The 18,372-nt window shown below is 35.2% G+C and overlaps 2 protein-coding genes across 15 annotated transcripts in view; one reads left to right on the forward strand and one right to left on the reverse strand.

Moving 5' to 3' along the window:
* The window catches only part of LOC141448166 (dystrophin, isoforms A/C/F/G/H-like), an 898,384-nt gene that overhangs the window by 277,991 nt on the left and 602,021 nt on the right, over positions 1-18,372 (forward strand). The window lies entirely within an intron of this gene.
* Positions 639-17,397, reverse strand: LOC141448249 (facilitated trehalose transporter Tret1-like). Of its 5 annotated transcripts, none has more exons than XM_074116494.1 (2): positions 17,031-17,268; positions 639-2,083 (listed from the first exon to the last, which is right to left on the reverse strand). In XM_074116494.1, the coding sequence occupies exons 1-2, from the start codon at positions 17,092-17,094 to the stop codon at positions 735-737; spliced, it is 1,413 nt and encodes a 470-aa protein (XP_073972595.1). In that variant the 5' UTR covers positions 17,095-17,268; the 3' UTR covers positions 639-734. The 5 variants fall into 5 exon arrangements, with proteins under 5 accessions (XP_073972595.1, XP_073972623.1, XP_073972603.1 ...); XM_074116522.1 differs by having other exon boundaries at positions 16,986-17,139; XM_074116502.1 differs by lacking the exon at positions 639-2,083 and adding an exon at positions 2,095-8,967 and having other exon boundaries at positions 16,986-17,397.

The raw sequence follows: 18,372 nt of genomic DNA on the forward strand, positions 1-18,372 counted from the left end.
ACAGTGGTAACCGGCTACTATTAGATTTTTCATCATTTTCCCAGCTACTTATAACTATGGCTAAATAATACAAATCACTATTTTAAACTAAAACTAAACAAGTTTTACATTTATTTGGTTAGATGTGTCCTTTATCAAGTTTATTAAGCCATCTGCAGCTTACATTTCAGAGATAATATTTACATAATTGTGGACATTGTAGAAACTATGAAAGTTATAATAGTGGACCCAGTTCACTAGTTAATAAACGGGATGACCAAGAGTAATACTAACGTGGTCGTGCTAACAGTTTTTGCTGGTTAGGGCATCAGGCGATTCTCTGGTTTGTACCCTAGTAGTTGTCGTTTTAAACCAGCTTGCTGACTTAATACTTACGTCACCTTCAGCTGTCCCGCTCCTGTTGGGAAACTCTGCCTTTGGACCTAGAATTTCTAATTAGTTTCTTTATGATGTACACATCTGTCCCAGGTAGCGCTATAAATTTTGTATCAGGAAAAAGAAATTCGTCATGTAAACTGCGAATCTTGCTTTTCGAAATAGTATTGCAAAGAAATGTAAAAATCATTGTCAGTATACTAGCAAAGGTAGTTGTGCATAAAATTATAACCAAGATTCTTTTTTGAAGAAAAAAGAAAAGCTAATGTCATTTGTTTTATTTGGTAATATAAAAAAAATAAAAAATATAAACTTACAAAAATAAATTAAGATGGTGTTTATTAAGACTAGATTGTTTATTATCTCTTTTTTCCGACAGATTTATGTAATAAATCTTGAATTTCTTCAAAACTTCTACCTTTTGTTTCGAATACCAAAAAGTATGTAAATAAAACACAAATGAAACAGGCTATTGTGAAGAACCAGTGCATATAATGTGGCCCGTAGCTCACGGATACACCATAAAATATTTTATTCATTGCAAATGACGTAGCCGCCAGGATTATCGCGGATATAGAACCGGCGTAACTTTTTACATTGGTTGGAAATAATTCGCCGACAAGAGTTGATGGTATAAAGCCAATGCCAAGGGAGTATGTGATGGCAAATATCAATAAACATGCATATGGGATCCACTGAATGTTGGTTACGTCCACATCAGTTTCTCGCTCCAAATAATAGTAGACACTATTTGTTAGAGTGGTCAGTCCCGTAGTTATGCTTGATACAAGCAGCAGTGGTTTTCTTCCCCATCGATCAATTAGCGGTAATGCTGCGTAATTCGCAACTATAAGTACAAAACCCATAATTATCATGTAAATATTAGGGGACAATCCACCTCCTTTCTTCGGCATGATCTCTGTGCTGTACGCTATGGTCGGGCTGATACCGCTGGCTCGTTGGAATAAAGCTAGTGCTGAAATAATTAACAAAGCCCTTCTGCTACTGGCAGTTGAAAATAGATCTACAAATCTTGCTTTGTTTTTCATATCGTTTTCAACTGTAGTTTGCATAGCTACCAATTCAGTTTCTAAAAGAGTATTTGTTGCATTATCTTCGTTTTTAACTTGCCTAAAAGTAATTAAACTTTTCCTCGCTAATTGTTTCTTTCCTTTCATTAATAGGTAGTAGGGCGACTCAGAAAAGAAGAAAAACACTGCAGTAAAAACTAACGGTACAGCCAGATTAGCTATATCCATTGTCCTTAAGTTCGTGAATGAGCCAATTATGGAATCATAGAACAATCCAATATTTAAAAATCCGATGAACATGGTGCTTAGTGCACCTCTGATTTCAGTATTCGCTATTTCGGCTAGATATATTGGTGTAACGGCAAATACAATACCTTTGGCCAGGCCAGCCAGTATTCTCGCAGCGTATAGCCAGAACACATTATTAGCCTCAAGGGCGCAGATACTCGAAGCAATATGTAGCAAAGCTGTAATAAATAGCGTTAATTTACGTCCGATAGCGTCCATAGCGTAACTGGCAGGAATCGGACTGATTACGTTGCCTAAATCCATTAATGCTACCACTGTCGATATTTCCGATACCTTCACTTCAAAACCTTGTGTCCCTTCTTTGTACGGTTTGATGGCTGTTGCCGGCCATGCTAACCAGCATCCAGATGTCATTCCTGCCAATCCAACTGAAATAGCAATTGCACATTATTAATAATAATTGAATAAATCAATTAAATAAGTTGGTTGTGTAAGGCCGACTTCAGAGGTGATAAAATTTGGAGCACTTACGTCTTCGTACATCTTTTTTTTTCGGCTTGTTATGGGGCACACTAGCCAATTGATTTTAGCCCTAGTGTCTGTCAGTCAGTCGCTGTGTATCAAGATTGTGTCAGTGACAGTATAGATGTGATAGGCATATGTTGACTTCATTTACTTTTATGAAGTCTTAACTTTCTGTTAATAATGTGAAGTCCGCCAGTTTTAGTCGGACATTGTCCATGTGCCCATTTTATGAATAAGTCAGCTAAATGTGGTTCGTGTGTGTTGCGGCCTGGTTATACTTTGTGGCCTGCTTCACATTTTAGCGTTGTGATTTATGATTAATCGTGAATCGATGCGTAGTAAAATATCAGTACTTCTGAAGTCGTCTAAATTTAAAGTTTTTGTAGTAAAAAGCTGTCTTTTAGGTTTAACGGAACTGAGAACATTACAGTGATTGGATCCTCCTCAGCGCTTCTTCGTTTCTTTATTCTGAACTCTTAAATCCACATATGATTAGAATTGCACTAATTTTCTGTCCATTCTGAGGAGGGAAAAAAGTATTGTCAATGAGTTTTTGTTTTAATCTGTTGGCTAGGCGATGTGCCAGAGTTAGAATGTGATATAATAGTGAAGTTTACATTTGTGCAAGTTTGATAAATCAATTTCGGGGGCGGAGGAAATAAGTTTCATTAATATCGCATTAGCAGTGACATCACTCACTGTAACACTCACACATCCCACAGCCAACCCCCCAAAACACACTCCCACATTGTTCTGGAAAGAGTACTAGATTAGAACGTGGAGTCCTAGGTTCGATTCCTACACGCTGCCCATACGATTGCTCCTTCTAGAAAGCGATCGATATTGTAGGAGCTGTCAGCAACCAGTGAACGAACGCTGTCTAGAGATCGAAGTGTACTATACGAGGTGTGGCTATTAAATAACGAGACTGTAGCTATTAAACATTTTATTTTAAATTTATATATATTTAGTTATTATCACCTTCAATATACACCCCTCCCCTATCCCTACAACGCTCCATACGAATTTACCATTGTTCGAAACAGTGCTGGAAGTCTTTTTCTGTGAGCTCCTGCATGACATTCTTTTACAGCTTCAACGGACTGAAATCGTGTTCCTTTTAATGCAGATTTGACTTTGGGGGAACAGATAAAAGTCACATGGGGCCAGGTCAGGCGAATAAGGCGGATTGCCTAAAACCGGGATGTTGTACTTGGCTAGAAACGTCTTGACTGACAATGCAGTGTGAGCCGGCGCGTTCTCTTGATGGAGAACCCATGACTTGTTCTTCCACAAATCGGGTAGTTTTTTCCTTACTCTTTCACGGAATTTAGCAAGCACCTCACGGTAGTAATGTTGATTAATTATAATCGATATTTTCATCCGTTTTGGACGTGGAAGGGCGACCCGGGCGGTCATCATCTCCAACATCTTCTCGGCCATCTTGGAAACGCTTGAACCACTCAAAAACTTGCGCACGTGATAAACATTCATCGCCATAAACTTCTTTTAATAAAAGATAAGTTTCAGTAGCGGTTTTACCTAGTTTCATGTGAAATTTCATGACAATTGGTTTCTCTACTACACGTGTAGTATCATGTAGTAAAACGAAACTAACACCTCTTACACAAATGACGGTTCCGGTCAGACAGATTTCGCTGCGATCGAAAGAGAAGGCTTTAAGCTGCACAGTGTCGGTCGTTAAGATTTGGCGCATGCATAGTTCTTCTGTAGCAGCATCTGTCACGTTATTTAATAGCCACACCTCGTTGATGCTGCGAATCATTCAAAACTTGATGATTTGCCCTAATTTTCGAACAAAATCTTCCCCATTTTTTTTTTATTTAAATTTTATCTTTTATTTTTTTGAAAAATGGATGGCTTGTCAATTAATTACAAATCTGATTTAGAACACTAACACTCAACATGATTTGCTCTTACAACTAAAATATCAACGTTCAAAATCAACATTTTTTTTAAAAACTCCTAACGTTTTTCATAATTACTTCTTATCTATTTAGAAGAATCTAACCAACCCCTCTTAATCGAATTTCCGCAAACAATTTTTCTAGTAAAATATGTAGATTTTTGAGTTTTTGTAATCATTACACAATATTTGAATAAAATCAGTAGCAGCGGTTTGCGAGAAACTTAGGATACCAAAACGAGGCTCTGTCGTTTGTACGAATTGGATTATGCAGTACTTGATGTTAATTATCAAATAAATATTTCTTGTTCCATTTAGGAAGCGAATTTCAATTAAAAAAAAAAACATATTCCATCTTAAGTAAATCCTCTGTGTTGTTGGGTGACGTCGGATTACCCGGGGTGGAGTACAACCTCTAAATGGGCGAGAGGAGTAGATATTCGTCTTAAAAGATGAATAATGGACTTATTTTTTATTTCACTTATTAGTTTAATTGATAATACGTCGTACCCTTTTTTCCATGAAAATTTTCCTTGAGAATTCTCGTGAGAGGTCAGTCATTATCTTTTAATTAGACGGCCATATTAGAAAGTCCAGGAGGAGAAGTAAGAATTTAAAGGACCTCATTTCTCTTTTTTACAATTTTTATTAAAATAGAACTTAATTTAGAATTAATTAATAAGATTATTGCAGAAGTTTTAATTGATTTTATCTGTTCACTGTTATCATATGAATGACGTAGGAATCGGAATGATAGTGTTATCATTAGACAGTATAATGAAAAGTTTGAGGTGGTACAAGACAGTATTATAAATGATAAATAATAAATTATTGAATAATTGGATCCTTTTCCAAAAAGATTTCATGAGGTCTGGGTTACACTTCTTTGGAGAGAAGTAAAATAATGCAAAAATTAGGATCGAATCCAGCCGTTCTGGATGCCCCAGACAATCTATCCCTAATCCCTTTATTTAGGGTAATACTTTACCCTAAATAAAGTATACTTACTTTTTCCCTTTTGTTTTTTATTACTCCTTATTTTCCACATTCCATTTTACAGGTTTTTGGACCAAATATTCTCCTTAGAATTTTACTCATTTGCAACTTATACACACCCTTTATCTGTCGTAGCTCGCGTATTTATTGAATCGTACCTTCTACACCAAACTACATAATCTATCTCTTATGATATTGAAAGACCAAAACCGGTTAGGAATGCCATAAACATACAGATCAAATCAACTATATTATCCAGAACTGCGAACCTAGCCATATTTGCAACGGACACTTTGCGTGCGTAACCAGTTTTTCTTTTGGTGTAACATTAGGACCAATCACTTTCTACCCGTAGTTAATCCGTAGAGTATAATTTCGAGCAATCCGCTTCAGTACGAAAGAACTATTTGGAACCTGCAGCTAACCTTTCCTTAATTTCGCTTGGTAAATACGGTATCGAGGTTTTTAAGGTTTTCAAATGTATTTTCGTTTATGTATACATAATTTGAGCGGTAAATAATAATTATTTTTTTTACCTTGACGTTAACATACACTTGGTTTTATCGTGATATCTCGTTTAAACCAGTGTATCGCAACCATTCAGGGTGCGACCCAATTTTGGTCCGTGGGAGTTTAAAAGTGGGTAGCGACTTGCGGCCGCTTATATATACAGAGTGACCAGAGTTATATGCTCCACCCATTTTTTTTTTAACAACGGGAAATTCCGAAAAAATAAAAAACACGTATTTAATCATTTTCAGTCTAGTTTATTTTCAGTGATTGACCCATTTTTTTAAACCCTTGTATCTCGAGATACAGTATCCAACTTTTGTTTTTCAAATGAAACGTTATATTTTTTGTTGCATATTTTTATAGTATTTGAGCTCCTAAAAAAAAAAAAAAAAAATTTTTGAAATCGGTTAGGTTTTTCAAAAGTTATGGTAATTTAAAATATGAAAAACAAATTTCAGTTTACTGTCAAAATTACGTCATTTTTTTTTTAAAGAATCTGTTCAAACTGGGCACAACCAACGGATAGGCAAGCCAAAACTCTGGACTCCCACGCTTTGCTTGTAGCAGCACTTATGGTGGCGAAGTCAAGATCTAGGCAGGCTAGAGTTATTCGACGTTCAGGTTGTTTTTTCTACAAACGTTTGGTGTGAAGTTTTAGGAAATCAACTAATCGGCCCATACTTCTACAGAGAGAACTTAACTGGTGAAAGGTAACCATTTTTTTTTTTAAGAGACATTTTGCCAGTTCTGCTTGAAGATGTTCATCTACAGCGTCGGCTAGATATGTATTTTCAACAAGATGGTTGCCCGGCACATAATGCGAGAGTTGTTCGAGGTCACCTGGACAGAAATTTCCATGAATAGTGCTTAGGGACTCATTGTCCCATCCAATGGCCACCTCGATCTTCGGACTTAACCCAAATGGACTATTTTTTGTGGGGATACCTACAAAAATAAAGTGTAAAGCATCCTTAATCCTGTGGCTTCAGTCGATGATCTGAAACGTCGAATAACTCAAGCCTGCCTGATAAAGTTAATATTGTCAATGCAAGGGCCAATGACAAACTTATTTAAGTGCCATAGTAAAGTTAAAGATTTCATGAAATAATCTATGTCTGGAAGAAACGACTGAAAAATAGACAATTCCGGCAAGTTTAAAATTTAACATCAAATGGTTGAGATTGAAACAATGAAAGAGGATGAATTGGAAGATGAGAGCAGGATAATCCAGAACCATTAACTTATTTTTTTCTTTTCTTTTTTTTTGTTTTTGTTTTTAACTGCCTTTATAAAAATACATTTGCATCAGGCAAGGTGTGAACAGAATAGACTACATGATGCGAAAGCTACCGGGCAGAGCCGATGCATATCGCAACCGTATTCCCTACGGCCTTCTTTCGGCAATGAGGAGGTACCCATGTGTCACACGTGTATGTCCAATCCTTAGCCTCGTTAAAATTACCGATTCATGCCGCGGGTAGTTCTCGACTTTAGCATTTCGCACACATGGTTTAAATTCTTTCAAGTTTTTCATCAATATTATCCCACTGACTTTGCCACTTTCTATTTATAATACTTTTCGTATATATTTGTAAGTTAGTGGGTCGAACTAGGATGGTATGGTTACTTTACGTAGAGGCCGCAAAACGAGCAGTAGTATTATCCCCGAGTTAGGAACTCGTCTAGCATTTCAGAATTAAAACATCATGAATTTCGGTTGGAAGGCTAATCTAGTATTAGAAGTAATATGTAACAAGGAGTATTAATATTATTGAAAACAATAAAGCGCTTTACCGAAGTAAACCTTCTTTAGTGTTCACGACAAAGGAAGCTGTACAGTATATTTACTATAATTTTATTTTATTTACAAAACTTAATGGGAGAAGCACCTTGCTGCTGAAGAATTGCATCACAATTCGACATCCAGAATAGATTTAGCCCCTTTTATTAATCCCTTGCATCCAAAAATTTGCTAGTCCTTTGTACTAGTTTTTTGAGCTTTAGGTCTCTGTCGATCCACTATTTGATGTAAAATATCTTGGATTTCATCAAAACTTTTACCTTTTGTTTCAAATACTAGAAATATGGTGAATATACAGCAGCCGACACAGGCTGTTGTGAAGAACCAGTACATATAGTGGGGCCCATAAAACATGGACACTTCGTAAAATAATTTGTTCATTGAAAATGAGGTAGCCGCTAGGATGATTGCAGATATGGACCCAGCATAACATTTTACATTGGTTGGAAATAATTCGCCGACAAGAGTTGATGGTATAAAGCCAATGCCAATGGAGTATGTGGTAGCAAATATTAATAAACATGCATATGGGATCCATTGTATGTTGGTTACATCCACATTAGTTTCTCGTTCCAAATAATAGTAGACGCTGGCAGTTAGAGTAGTAAGTGCCGTAGTTACACTTGATACAATAAGCAATGGTTTCCTTCCCCAATAATCAATTAATGGTAATGCTGCGTAATTGGCAATTAAAAGTACAAAGCTGAAAAGTATCAAATAAACGTTGGAAGATAATCCACCTCCTTTCTTCGGCATGATCTCTGTGCTGTACGCTATGGTCGGGCTGATACCGCTGGCTCGTTGGAATAAAGCTAGTGCTGAAATAATTAACAAAGCCCTTCTGCTACTGGCAGTTAAAAATAGATCTACAAATCTTGCTTTGTTTTTCATATCGTTTTCTACTGTAGCTTGCATACGTGTGAATTCGTTATCTAATAGTGTATTTGCAGAAGTATCATTCTTTCTGACTTGTCTATATGATACTAAACTTTTCCTCGCTGATGCCACTTTTCCTTTCATTAATAGGTAGTAGGGCGACTCAGGAAAGAAGAAAAACCCTGCAGTAAACACTAACGGTACAGCCAGATTAGCTATATCCAGTGGCGTTAATTCCATAAATGGACCTAGAGCATAGTCGTAGAACATTCCAAAATTTAAAAATCCGATAAACATGGTACTGAGTGCACCTCTGATTTCAATGTTAGCTACTTCGGCTAGATATATTGGTATGACTGTAAATGCAATACCTTTAGCAAGGCCAGCGAATATTCGTGCAAAGTACAACCAGATTACGTTGTAGGCGACAAGCCCGCAGATACTAGCAGCTATATATAACATAGCTGTAGCAAATAACGTTAATTTACGCCCAATAGCGTTCATAACGTAACTTGATGGTATGGGTGTGACAAAGTTGCCAAAGTCCATTAATGCTACTAAGGTCGATATTTCTGAAATCTTCACTTTAAAGCCAGGGGTTCCTTCTTTGTACGGTTTGATGGCTGCTGCAGGCCACGCTAACCAACACCCAGATGTCATTCCTCCCAGTCCAGCTATAATGTCAATGAATGTTACTATTTCTAAGTTAGGGAATTAATAAAATAATTTTATTTTACCTTTGGACTTGCTTTAACTATTTAACAACCTATTTGCTGACCATTTTTAAGCAATAAAGCGCTTTAATTGGAGAATCTATTCTAATAGAATGCCTTAGTTATGCCTGAAGTTGTAGGTTTTAAATTTTAAGTTAATGACATGTTCCTTGAATTCAGTAGTATTGCAAACTTCGTGGGCTAAGAAGTATGTGGGCGTTCTCTGTTAATTTTATTTTTAAGTAAACTTAAGCAAAAGCTCGTCCAAAATCTTAGTTCCATGACGTCTGGAGCTATTTTCAATGAACTGGCCACCTCCTGTCTACACTGTCCATCATAGGGAAGTGTGTGTAACAGAAAACTCAAGTACAAAGCAGCTGTCCGCGAAGAGTTCATTGTATTAACCACTGAACGTCCTGGAGCGTAATTAGGGTAATCCAAAATTATTTCCAATTTCAATCATATTTTTGCTTTGTTTTTGCAGTGATTAATAAAAATTGTTTTTGATTACATATGTAATTTAAAAAAATATTTTTTACACGGCAGCTGGTTTAAAAACTGTGCGATAACCTCAATATTTGACTGTTTTATCTTTACTGTGATTGTGATATAATTATCTTTTTAGTCGATTCCAAAACAAATCCTAAACAGACACAATCTTAGAAATAATCAAAAGTTATCACTCAGCTTTCAAACTAACTTCCATGTAAATTTAAACAGACAACTTTCACCTAAATTTTTCAAACTTTTAATTCATATATTTTCCTTAAACGCCAAATTTTTGAGACAAATTAAATTCTTCCTAACATTATGCAGTTTGTAAATATCGATAACATCGAGAAACGTAACTTTTCACTGAAACCTACCCTAACCCTACCCTGAAAAGTACTTTAACTTATTTTTTCAAAAAAGTGAATCAAGTAAGACTTATAACTTGTATAAAAATGCCTATTATCTATTTTGAGGAAATTTTCCTCGATAAAGTCAACCATTCATTCAGTAGAGGCACTTTTCCGTGTGAGGAATTTTTTCGAAACTTAATTTTAGCTACCCATTTAACTCCCATTGACATCACATAAATGAAGAGACGTAAATGACAGATAGATAATGGCATTGCAGAAGAATTTGCACATTACCGTTTTTTCGCATTTCCGATAAAATGTTCCTGATAAAAGTTATAGAACTACATCTATACAGTTATAGATCAAAATCTATGCAGTTATACAAATTATTACGCCTAGAGAAAATCGATAAAGCTGATTTCGAGAAAATATTGAGAAAAGGAGAAAAGTGGCCCTTTCGATCACCGATTTTGACTGAAACCTGATGGCACCTAAGCGGTTATCGAATTTCAATTATCTACATCTGTGAGTTTTCTACCACTTTTCGTTCTTAGAACACCTCCAGACGGAAATGCCCGTTGAAATCTCAAAATAGATAATTGACTCAGTTACTATACTTTCTCTTAAAATAGTTAAGTGTATGAGAAACCAAAAAACATTAAGGCCATGTTATGTAATCATTGTGAAATGTTTAATTACTCGGTGTAAGCTCGGAAGATGGCAAAGTTTTTAGGCTTAAAAATTATTAAAACCAAAATAAAAACAAGACTGAAATTGACAATAAGTTCTTTTCCCTTTTTGATGAATATGTTGGAGCATTGGGTGGTAACGGGTAACGAACACACATTGAAATATACAAAATATTTATTAAACTAGATTTTTATAGTATAAAATAACGTATAAAATACAAAGCTAAACGCATGAAATAATTAAACTAAGTACGAACACTAAATAACATTTGACAATACAGGTTGCAACCTTAACGTATTATGAATACCAAAAACCAGCGCCTCTTTTATGCCGCGACCAGAGCACAATCTAAAAACTCTCCCCTGGTTATCTCCTGTGCCCCACCAAAAAGGAAGGTGGTCGACATCGATAGCTGTTAACTATCGATGTGCCTTAGTACTATTCACGGATTCCTCTGGGGGCTAGACGACATCATTGTTAGCGCTCTCTACAAATAAGAAGATGAATGAATGGTAATGTCAGCCTGAAACAAGTTATTGTACCAATAACAGAAACTATTGCCCTAACAATGAAAACGTATTGCACGAGTATAACTTACAGCATATTATATCGTATTGAAGATAATAATTTCGCAGTAATTAATAGTGGTCTAAAAATAGTGCTATTTGTTTGTATGTGTATAAAGCATACAGCATCAACCATCTAGTTACCTCAAAGAGAGAATTAAAACCTTCCGTTGGGAGAATTATATGGCCGACTTTATGGTGCGGAAGGGAGATGCAAAATATATTTATACTACAGAGTAGGCATCCTTTTGGTGCTGTCACAAACAGGAGTCCTTGTGCAGCCCTTATAATACAGCGTTTGCCTTATATACTCACTCCCTGGGCATACCACCAAATAAGCACTGTCTTTTCACTTTTTCTCTCTCTAAATGGTTAGAAATCTACCCAGAATCTTTTCCCAAGCTAGGAATGTCAGAACTGAACTATTACCATCTTCAGAGAAAACTATTCTGTTATGAACACCCACTCGATATTCCCTTAATACTAATCTCTAGGCTTTAAATAACACTTTTTCTTCAAGTTCCAAAAAATTTGAGACCTAAATGCAGGAATAGGGGCGATTTTTGGTATTATTACAAGATTACTGCCTATTGCAGCTGCATCTGACCCAGTTTTATCACCATGAAGAGGTTGACTACCACTATGTTTCCGTCGTGTGTTACACTTGACTTATTGACTGAATGAGGGAAGTTGATGCTATGTTACTTAAAGTGTTGATAAAAGTAAAATATTTTTGCAAAAATAGTAAAAAATAAAAATTAAATTAAATTAGTAAATTAATGAGCAGTTATTTACAATATTTATAAGGGTTCTTTGTTATTGGTGAATGGTAATGTTTATCATAGATAGTAAAGTTTTTTAGTTTTGAAGGGTTAATTTAAGAGCATTGAAATCTGAGGTTATTGGCGCCCCGAGCTTTTAACAGTGCACTGCCACCCTCCGGACAATGTTCTCTCGGGAAAGACAACGCTTTCTATTACCGGACAGTGAGCTGTAAGAAGCTCCTAGAAAAAGAAATTCTAAGGGCTGGCAAGTGGATTCGAACCCGAAAACTCCGCGTTGGAATCCAGTATATATGTAAACTTCGTCTTATATTTTGTTGTAAGATAAATTACCTATATCGCTTTTTTCTGTGAAATAATAATTGTTAATTAAGCATTTATAATCCAATAACTGGGAATCCAATGGCCATTGTTTACCCAGTAATATTTTTGTGGCAGATAATTTGGAATTCTTTATACCAGAAGCAGTTTTTTTAGTTTCCTAAGCCAAACTTTTGGATAATCTGTGTTTAGTGAAGCAAACGGAGTTATAACTTTAATTTACACAGTATATATAATAGGGGCTAGCGTAGTTTCTGAGGAAATGATTTAAATAAAATGTAAAATGATGATCCAAGCCCGAAACCGGTGAGGGATACAACAAATACGATGGATAAGTAAAAGATTAGTGGTTTGATTTGGGGTATTTTGCGGAAGTGTCGTCAAAACTAAGTACGAGTATATTTGGAATTTTAGAATTAACGTAACCTCCCAATAGCTTATCGCAATCAATTCTGTTTTCTTGAATCTTTGAATTCTATACGTTGCTAAGTGGAAGGGTGGTCTGCAATTATCACAATATCATCATCAACTTACATCCTTCGAACATTCACACATTCACAGTATACATACCTTCAAGATAGACCGTTCTTACATCTCAACTGAAAGCTTAAAACTAAAATTCCGCCATACGAATTATTATGAGAGGACATTTCTAAAGATTCATGCAGGAATTCGACTTCAAATTCGATTAAATTGATTGTTTAATTCACTATAGTTTCCAGATTATTATGAATGATTAGAAATGATGATGCCAGACATATTGATATGTTTATCAATGTCCAAACATTTATATAAATACAATTTACTGAATTTTTATTATCTAGCTTTGATTTCATTAATTGGCTCATTTTAAATTTTTAATGTGTCTCTTATGTGAGATCAAATTTTGTCTTTCCCTGTATTGCCAGTGCAATCAGTCGCAATCCCAGTATATTTAATTAGACATGTAAAACTTGACCAGGCACTGACTTGAACATCTTCTCTTTTTTTTCGTTAAATTATGTGCATCGATGCATCTGTATTCAAGAATATTTCCAAATATTCAAGACTTTTGTAACCTCCAGTTAAAAGTGTTACCTCAGGCTTGGAATTCCTGTTTTTTTTTTAATTCCTTAAGGTTATGATTGAAGTGGAATAAACAAATAGTATTTTTAGATCCTTCACTCCTGGCCATTAACAGAGGTCTTTCTGGAGAAACCGCAGGGCTGGCTAGTCATTCTAATACGCGAGATTCATCCTGCCCCATTTGTTTGAATGTGCTACTGATGAATGCTGTCTATGCGTGTTGGAGGTGTGTGTGTGTGTGTGTGTGTGTGATGATTCATAAATATTAAAAATAAAATTTAGTTAAATACCTGGCGTGCCTCGAGACGCGATGTGATAGTCTTTCTAGATAGAAAGCCAGGGGCGTGCCTCGAGACGCGATGTGACAGTCTTTCTAGATAGAAAGCCAGGGGCGTGCCTCGAGACGCGATGTGACAGTCTTTCTAGATTAGAAAGCCAGGAGGGAAATAAATAAAATAAGTTTAATATGATCAGTACTGACAAGTGAAGTAAACTACAGCATTGCAACTGTTTACCTTCTGTCTAGAACTGACCTCGTGGACTTGCACATTTGGATACTTACGTATTCTCAAAGTTTCAGTATTATAGTCTAGTCTGATTCAGCATCAAGGAGATGATTTGTTTAAAAATCATCTCTGTATTGTGTCGCGTGTATTTATCATTTGTTTTTTATTTTATATCCTGTTTTAGCAAATTTTTTCTTTTACCCTTTAAAATCGCCATTTTTATAATAAATAAATTGTTATGGGACGAATACCCAATTGTGTTTCAAGGAAATAATAATAATATTGAGGAAAAACATATTAAAAGAAATATTTTCTATAGAAATAAAACGATAATTGTTCCTAAGTTTTTTGATAATTTAGGTTGTTTTTGTATAGTGCTGACTGTGTATTTGTGTTGTGCAGTTTTCAAAATTATGACCATTATTTTAGGATTAATAACCAGTAAGTAGTTTATTTTTGAATTTACTTAAACATAAGAGCGATCATGTCTAAAAGTGCGTGGTTTATACCGAGGAATGACGCGATGTACAAGTAATACAGTAGGTTTGTTCCGATAAAACACTTTAAGATTACTTATCAATTGATTTGTGATAACAGTGGCACCCATCACGCCCTGCTGTTAGTTTCTGTTTTAATTTGAAAGTGATTTTTATGTGAATATCTCTATTATTAATTAAGTTTCCAGAATTAAATTTATTTACATAACCCTGGGTTAATCCAACTGACGGAAACTCACTGCCAGACTCCTTCTTAGTGATTTATTTATTTTTTGTTTTAATCAGTCGTGTGCGACCTAGTTCTAAATTGGGCTCACAGATCTTCTGCCCTTCAGCAGAAATTGAGGTCCTCTAGTATAATGCTTTCATTGGGTATACTGAAATGTTACTTTAGGGAAAAGTCTCAGAAGTACGCTCTCACAGAAGTGTCCTTAAGCGATTTTTTATATCAAAAGTTACAAATAAAAGTGTAGATCAATATGATTTCTATGCCTGTATAATATTTTCAAAGAAAATCTCGAGATCGTGAATAAAACGTTGAGTAAAGAGGAATTTCCAATTATGAAATTTAACTCTAAATTTTGGCTGTTCATTTAAGCTCCTGTTATAATGCAAAAAGGAAGTACGTTATACTAAAAATAGCACTTAACATAAAAATTAATTATTTTTATAATTAATTTAAGCGTTTTAAGGAAGGCACTACTATCAGCTCATAAAATTTAAATGGATATACGAACGTTCCAGGGCCATGGGGGAAAAATTAGAATATATGAAGGTGTCAGTGTTTTGGAAATAAATAGTAACATAAAATAATACTATAAATCGAATTGTAAAAAATGCATTTTTCATTTAAACTTTCTCACGGTTACTAAATAATGCGTATGGAGTCAAATTTTCTAGCTAATTTCGTAATAGAATTGATGCGAATCTGTCCGTTTATTATATGCTTATTTCATTCACTAATTATTATTTTTTTTTTTTTTTTTTTTTTTTTTTTTTTGGCGCATCAACAGCTGAGGTCATTAGCGCCCGGAGCTTTTTCCAGTGCACTGCCGGCCTCCGGACAGTGTTCTCTCGTTACAGACAACACTGTCCATCACCGGACAGTGAGCTGTAAGAAGCTCCTAGGAAGAGAAAATCTAAGGGTCAGCTGCTGGATTCGAACCCGGGACCTCCGCGTGGGAGTCCAGTATGCTAACCTCATAGCTAATCCCTTCCCTCACTAATTATTATTATTTTTTATTATCTAAAAATGTAATTGATTCCCTTTAAAACCATTGCTGGATCATTATTAGTAGTTGTTGTTTAGTAAATGAACTTCAAAGTTACAAGTTACACTAGAGTGCTTGCTGCCGGTTCATTGCTTTACGGTTACTGAGCTCTATTCAAGCGAACCCATATTGAAATTAAACTTTTGAGCCAATTTCAGCGAAAATTTGTCGCTACAAGCCCATCCTAGGAACCACTATCACAAACCCTAACTTAATGTTATTAAGATCAAACATAGCCAGACTTTTTAAAGCTACAACTTTTGTTATCATTTATGTAATTAAAGATAGTTTAAAAGATATTCCGTGATTGGTGTACCGTGTAAAACATTAGTTATAAGTTTAGTCTGATCGCTCAAGATATGTAATTAACTTAATTTTACTTCACTTGCGCTATTTCATTGCATTACTCAAGAATCTCAGAGAGTGAGAAAGAACGTTCCTTTCTTTGCGAAATATCTGAGCACTTAGTTGGGCGGTCCTGGTGATTGATGGGTTGCACCAAGAACAAAGTGTAACAGTATTTGTTTTTAATTTTTTGTAAGGCACGTCAAAATCTGTGCTCATTGGCATTCGGAGCCTATTTCAGTTCATTGCTGGATTCCGGGCCAATTCTCTCGTTACAGATTATTACATTGTCCATCACAGACTGTGAACCTTAAGAGAATCATCAGAAAATTTTCCGTAAAAGGTTTCTAGGAAGAGAAAATGTAAGGAAAGGCAGGTGATTTTGAACCCGGGATCACCACCGAGCAATCCACTACTTGCTCAAGATTTCATTTCATTCTACATTATTCTGATTATTAAATATTTATTTAGATAAAATATTGGTGGATTAATAATTAATCCAGAGTTCTTTAAATAATCTTCCGCGGTTTGTGAGAAGATCCACAGTGTAACAAAAATGTTAGCGTTTTAAGCACGCTTATTTCATTGAATAAATTATGTAAAGTGTTCATTGTAGATGGGATCACTTACAATCCAGTTTTCTAGTAATTTTTCCAGATCAAGTTCTACAGCTTTTTTTAAAAAAACAGTTGGGTGAAATGATCTAAGGCCCGATTGCCATTTTGTAGCACGTATGTGAAAGCCCGAAAAACGTGAGCTGCAGCTAGAGTTCTTTAGCCCTTTTTAAATAATGCTTCAAATACGTATTACCTAAATCCAACATTGAATACACTGTTTTATCATTTTTTTAAAAAATCAATTCTAACTCATTAGTTAGTCTTAAATCGACTAATACACACTGAAGCGAATGACAATAGTATGAAGTGACCAATTACAATGTCACCATTGCGTTCATTTGAACAGTTGATTCAGGTTAATGATAGACAAGACGCAAAAACTTTTGTCACACTCTACATTATATTATACTCGGATGTAGTATGGATCTTTACTTACTTCTTTATTTCTTTTAATTCAGTTAATTAAGATGATCTTACTTTTTCTTTTACTTTATCAGAGACAGTGAAAGCAAAGATGATTACCAATAATTCCAAAAGTGAACTGGTACGCTGTTGAACGAAGTGTGGGTTTCAGACGTTCATCCATCTTAAATTATCGCCAGCACAGACACGAACTCAATCAGTTGTCCTGGTAAACTGAAGGACTGTTCAGTTTGGTTAGTTCGGCTACATTCATTCCAATAGTTATCAGTTATCCCCTCTCCCCTTTTTTTTTTCTACCACAACTTTGTACCTGGTAGAACCTTTTACATCTTGTAAACCATACCTCGGAATCTAGGAAATTTGCTTCAGGTAAAATTTCGGTTTTTAAAGTTGGCGTCACTAAATATTTAAAAAAATATAATTTTTCTCCTAATAAATTTTTAAATGTGAAACTATTTATTAGAAATTAAAATAACATCTGACACAAGTGATTAAAATTTGATTATGTATTTATATCTAATTATTAGTTTATTAGTTGTGCAAACTACGAGTAGGCATTGATTGACACAGTTAAGCGTTGAATAAAGTGTTAATGTTAGATCTAATTCCCATTGCTTGATAATATTTAAGGCGAATGGGAGTTCGGGACACACTCTTTAACTGATTTAATCGAGAAGTGGATCTCGCACTGGAAACCTCGATCACAATACGTCGGGTGTAATGTAGCAGATATAAGCATGGACTTTTAAGTCGTTCCCGTTTATAGCTCCGCTCTGCGTTTATATTTATAAGGTCGATATTTCAATACAAAATTTTATTAGGCGGGGCTTGACGAACAACTACCAATCAAATATTGTGGATGGGGACGGAATATTGCAGTTTAATATTAACATTTTTTATAAAATGTAAAAAGTAGCAACACGCAAGATTGAATCGAACTTTGGATCTACGCGCTTAATAATCACTAAACCAACACCACCGCCAAAAATTCCTCTTACAAAATGGCCGGCAAGTAGAGGACGCTCAACATTCCACCATTATTTATTAACCGGAATCCTGCTTCTGGAATTTCAATCAAATTAACGACTTCTTTAAATCCGCTTCTCCTGCAAATGATTCACTCTAGAAAGCCATACACACATCTAATTTTTTCTGATCATCTACTATAAAACATTTATACCACCATTTGCATACCAAAATCACATCCTCCAGTTCCTCGTCAAATCGCATCGTCTCCCATTCTCTGCCATCCCGCGGACATAAAATATATTGATCATTCTTCATAGAGAAATCCACTGAACACGACCTAATTACAGAAAGTAAAAAATTCTTGACTTCTTCCCCAGAAGACAATAATGACTCTGATATATAACTCCATTCTCAGAACCTCCCGCTTTCCAATCCAAAAGAGAATTCCCCACATCATATCATTTCCTAAAAC

This window comes from Rhodnius prolixus, unplaced genomic scaffold (genome assembly GCF_049639745.1).
Source record: "Rhodnius prolixus isolate KJV_2025 unplaced genomic scaffold, Rpr scaffold_1, whole genome shotgun sequence".
Classification (NCBI taxonomy): domain Eukaryota; kingdom Metazoa; phylum Arthropoda; class Insecta; order Hemiptera; family Reduviidae; genus Rhodnius; species Rhodnius prolixus.

Bases quoted from the DNA above. Each gene is read 5' to 3' on its own strand.
- LOC141448249 (XM_074116482.1), bottom strand. From the start codon at position 17,094: ATGGATGAACGTCTGAAACCCACACTTCGTTCAACAGCGTACCAGTTC. The intron at 8,968-17,030 runs GTAATCATCTTT...TTGACATTATAG, and splicing joins GTTCACTTTTGGAATTATTG to CTGGACTGGGAGGAATGACA.